Raw genomic sequence first — 3,273 nt, forward strand, 5'->3', positions numbered from 1 at the left:
CCACACTCTGCCTCACCCCACACTCTGCCTCACCCCACACTCTGCCTCACCCCACACTCTGCCTCACCCCACACTCTGCCTCACCCCACACTCTGCCTCACCCCAACGGCTTTTATGTGAATGCTTTTTTCTTCTTCTTCTCGCTTGTGTTTTACTGGACTCAACCACCAGTTGGCATGCATTTATTTTTTGCACTTGCACTTGTTCTCTCTCTCTGTGTGTGTGTGTGTGTGTGTGTGTGTGTGCGCGCACACTTGCTGCAGCGTGTGGTCAGTCTGTGGTTGCGGCAGTGGGAGGGACAGCAGGGCAGGCTGATAACAGAGTCTGGAGGGACCTCATATCCACCACCACTATTTTTACCAGGTCCAAAAGAGGAGTCGGGCTTGTTGCAACACATTCATACAAATGTTTCGACGTCTCCCTGCAGAACACAGAACACAGAACACAGAACACGGAACACGGCTTCAGTCCATGTCCCTGTTCAATACTGTTGGTCTTTAGCAGCGTTCGTTTTTCTCTGTGGATATTTAAATATCATCACATTTTGTTCCAGGGCTTTCATTTTGGATTTTTTTTTTAATATATACACCAGGGGGTGTAAAATCCATTTGTGTCCATAAATACTACTACCCTGCAGGGGGCGCACACACACAACTGAACTAAAAATATAATATAATTTTGTGAATCCGTACACTTACAATAAATCCACTACTGTAAGGGCCTTGAGTTTGACACACCTGTCAACTTTACTTTGACATATTTTGCACTATAGTTTCACTGCAGTAATATTGCTGCAGTTGTACTGCAGTACTTGTAGCGGATCCAACTGGACGTCTGGTCCTCGTCGCTCACAGCTCGGCTCATCCTGGACCGCGCTCCGTGTGCCGTTTGGTGCTTTTTTATCTGCTTCCATTCATTAAGCTTGATCCAGTCCCAGCGTCTCCTCCCACACGGGGTGTAGTTCAGTCCTCCGTCTTTGAGAGAAAGAAACAGGGAGGCTGCACTTTCTATAAATATTTGACTTTTCTCTGCAGCAGGCTGGATTCAGCTGCAGGGACTTCCCAGAGTCATGGAAGTGTGTCCAGGATGAGCATGTGTCGCTGAACTAAGAACCAAGGCCGGAGACTCTCACCCTCACTGGGTCAATGAATAGGAACAGGAAGAGAGAGTTCAAAATCAATTTATAAAATGTTAGTGTTTGTGTTAATAATTTAAAAAAAACAAACTCTGTGACAGAACCCAAGAGGGCAGTAAGAAAATATCAATACACTCCGAAGTGATTCCAAATGTAGATCCCTCTGTTCCAGTGTTAGGAACTGATGTTCAGATGGAACAGAGTCTCAGACTAGGATCACACTCTGACTACAGTTACAGTTTAAAAAAAAACACCTCAATATACCGTCATGTCTATAGTATCACAGTATATCCTTAAATATCGTATCGTTGCCCGTGTATCGTGATGCGTATCGTATCGTGATCTGATGTCAGAACTGTGATCCAGTCCCTGACGGTGTTGATCTAATGCTACACCCGCTCGCTGCTTTCCGTGTCAGTCAGACAACAACGGTTCTGTTGTCACCTTTTCACGTGGTTGTTTAGGTTGTGACGGTGACACTGTGATTGTGATGAACATCAACTCTTCTGATGGTGCAAATCTGTGAGTTTGAACTTTGACCTGGATTTTTGACAAACTCTGATCTCAAGACAAGTCCTGGTGCTCGTCGACTGGGCTGGTGTGGGTGTTTTTTTTTTTTTGTATTTTTCTAAATTTCAGCTGAAGTCGGTCCTTGGACGGTGAGGTGACTTGGACGCGGGGTTTGGTTTCAACGCCGACTTCTTCTCCAAGGAAAAGCCCTAGAGAGTGACAGGAGAAGGAAGACGGATACCGGGGTGTGGAAGCTGTTTGTGTGAGCCAGTGGGCGTAGCCTGGGTGTGGAGACTGCAGGGGGAGAGAGGAGGCGGTCCAGGTCTCAGCGGCCAGGCTTGGTGCTACGTGGTCGGACTGGTTTTTCCCCACGTTGCCTTCCCTGCATGGCGTAATGAATGGCTTCCTCCTGGTCTGTGGCCGTGGGCCCGGCTTAAAGAGTATACTTACCATGGCCCAGAATACACACCCCAGGCAGGCAGTCAGTCAGAACAGGCCGAGTCCTGGCTGCTGAACACTCCCAGCCAGCGGTCCACCTGTTCCTCACTCCCTCAGTCTCACTGTCACGTTGGTCGCAGTGAAGAGACTGATCCGATCTTCACTGGTGGAGGGTTTGATCCTCTCTCCACCACAGGCTGCGCTGTTGCACCAGGGCCTTAAATCACTGCACATGTTCTTCACACTTGGTCACGAGACGACGTTCGTTCTCACACCAGCGCTGAGGAGCTCTGCCTCCTGTCGAAGACTCGCCCTGGGGTCACGTGACCCTGACTGGATCTGTGTGTTGGTCGAAAGTTTTTTTGTTTTTTTTTTAAGTCAAACATGATTGAATTAAATGTTGTTTTGTTCCTGACCTCTGACCTTTGATGACTCTGACACTGCCCAGTGTTGATGGGTCTGAGAAACCAGCAACAACCAGAGAGTGGTCCTGGTCCTGGTCCTGGTCCTGGTCCTGGTCCTGGTCCAGTGCTGTTGTTCCTCACACACCTGGTGCACAACTAGTCCTTAGAACTGTTTATTTCTATCACTTAACTTTCACTAACCTCCAGCCCTGTGTGTGTGTGTGTGTGTGTGTGTGTGTGTGTGTGTGCAGGTTCTGTTTCTCCTGCGGACCTATCAGAGCGACTCACACAGACCCCTGCCAGCAGGAAATGACATCGTCCAAACCCTCAGTCAGCGCATGTGGCTCGCATCACGGTAATCCTAGACAGACACACACACACACACACACACACACACACACACACACACACAGCCCCTCCCTCCACTGCAGTCTCTCCAGAAGAATAGTTCCTTGTCCCGGTGTCCGCCCCCTCCTCGCCCGTGTCCACCTCATGTCCTGACCAGTCTTTGATTTCAAAGAGACCGCCTGCTGCCCCCCCCCCCCCCCCCCCACACACATACACACACACACACTGGTCCTCTCAGCCAAGATGGAGGTGAGATTACCCTATTGCCCTGCTCCTGCCTGAAGGGGGTCAAACCCTGGTCTCCTGCAGCAGATAAGACCCCCCCCCCCCGGCTGTGCCTGGCTTCACTGATGAGTCTTTATTAAGATGACGGGGTGAATTCTTGCTCATTGGAGCACAGACGCACACTCATGCTGTTAGAGCCGCCCCCACCACACC

At 49.8% G+C, this 3,273-nt stretch overlaps 1 protein-coding gene across 1 annotated transcript in view; it reads left to right on the forward strand.

Moving 5' to 3' along the window:
- The window catches only part of thada (THADA armadillo repeat containing), a 34,263-nt gene that overhangs the window by 21,950 nt on the left and 9,040 nt on the right, over positions 1-3,273 (forward strand). Inside the window, exon 30 of the mRNA XM_008321321.3 lies at positions 2,739-2,842. Coding sequence (XP_008319543.1) covers positions 2,739-2,842 — 104 coding nt within the window. The remainder of the gene's footprint in view (positions 1-2,738; positions 2,843-3,273) is intronic.

Source organism: Cynoglossus semilaevis, chromosome 12 (genome assembly GCF_000523025.1).
Source record: "Cynoglossus semilaevis isolate Cse_v1.0 chromosome 12, Cse_v1.0, whole genome shotgun sequence".
In the NCBI taxonomy this organism is placed as follows: domain Eukaryota; kingdom Metazoa; phylum Chordata; class Actinopteri; order Pleuronectiformes; family Cynoglossidae; genus Cynoglossus; species Cynoglossus semilaevis.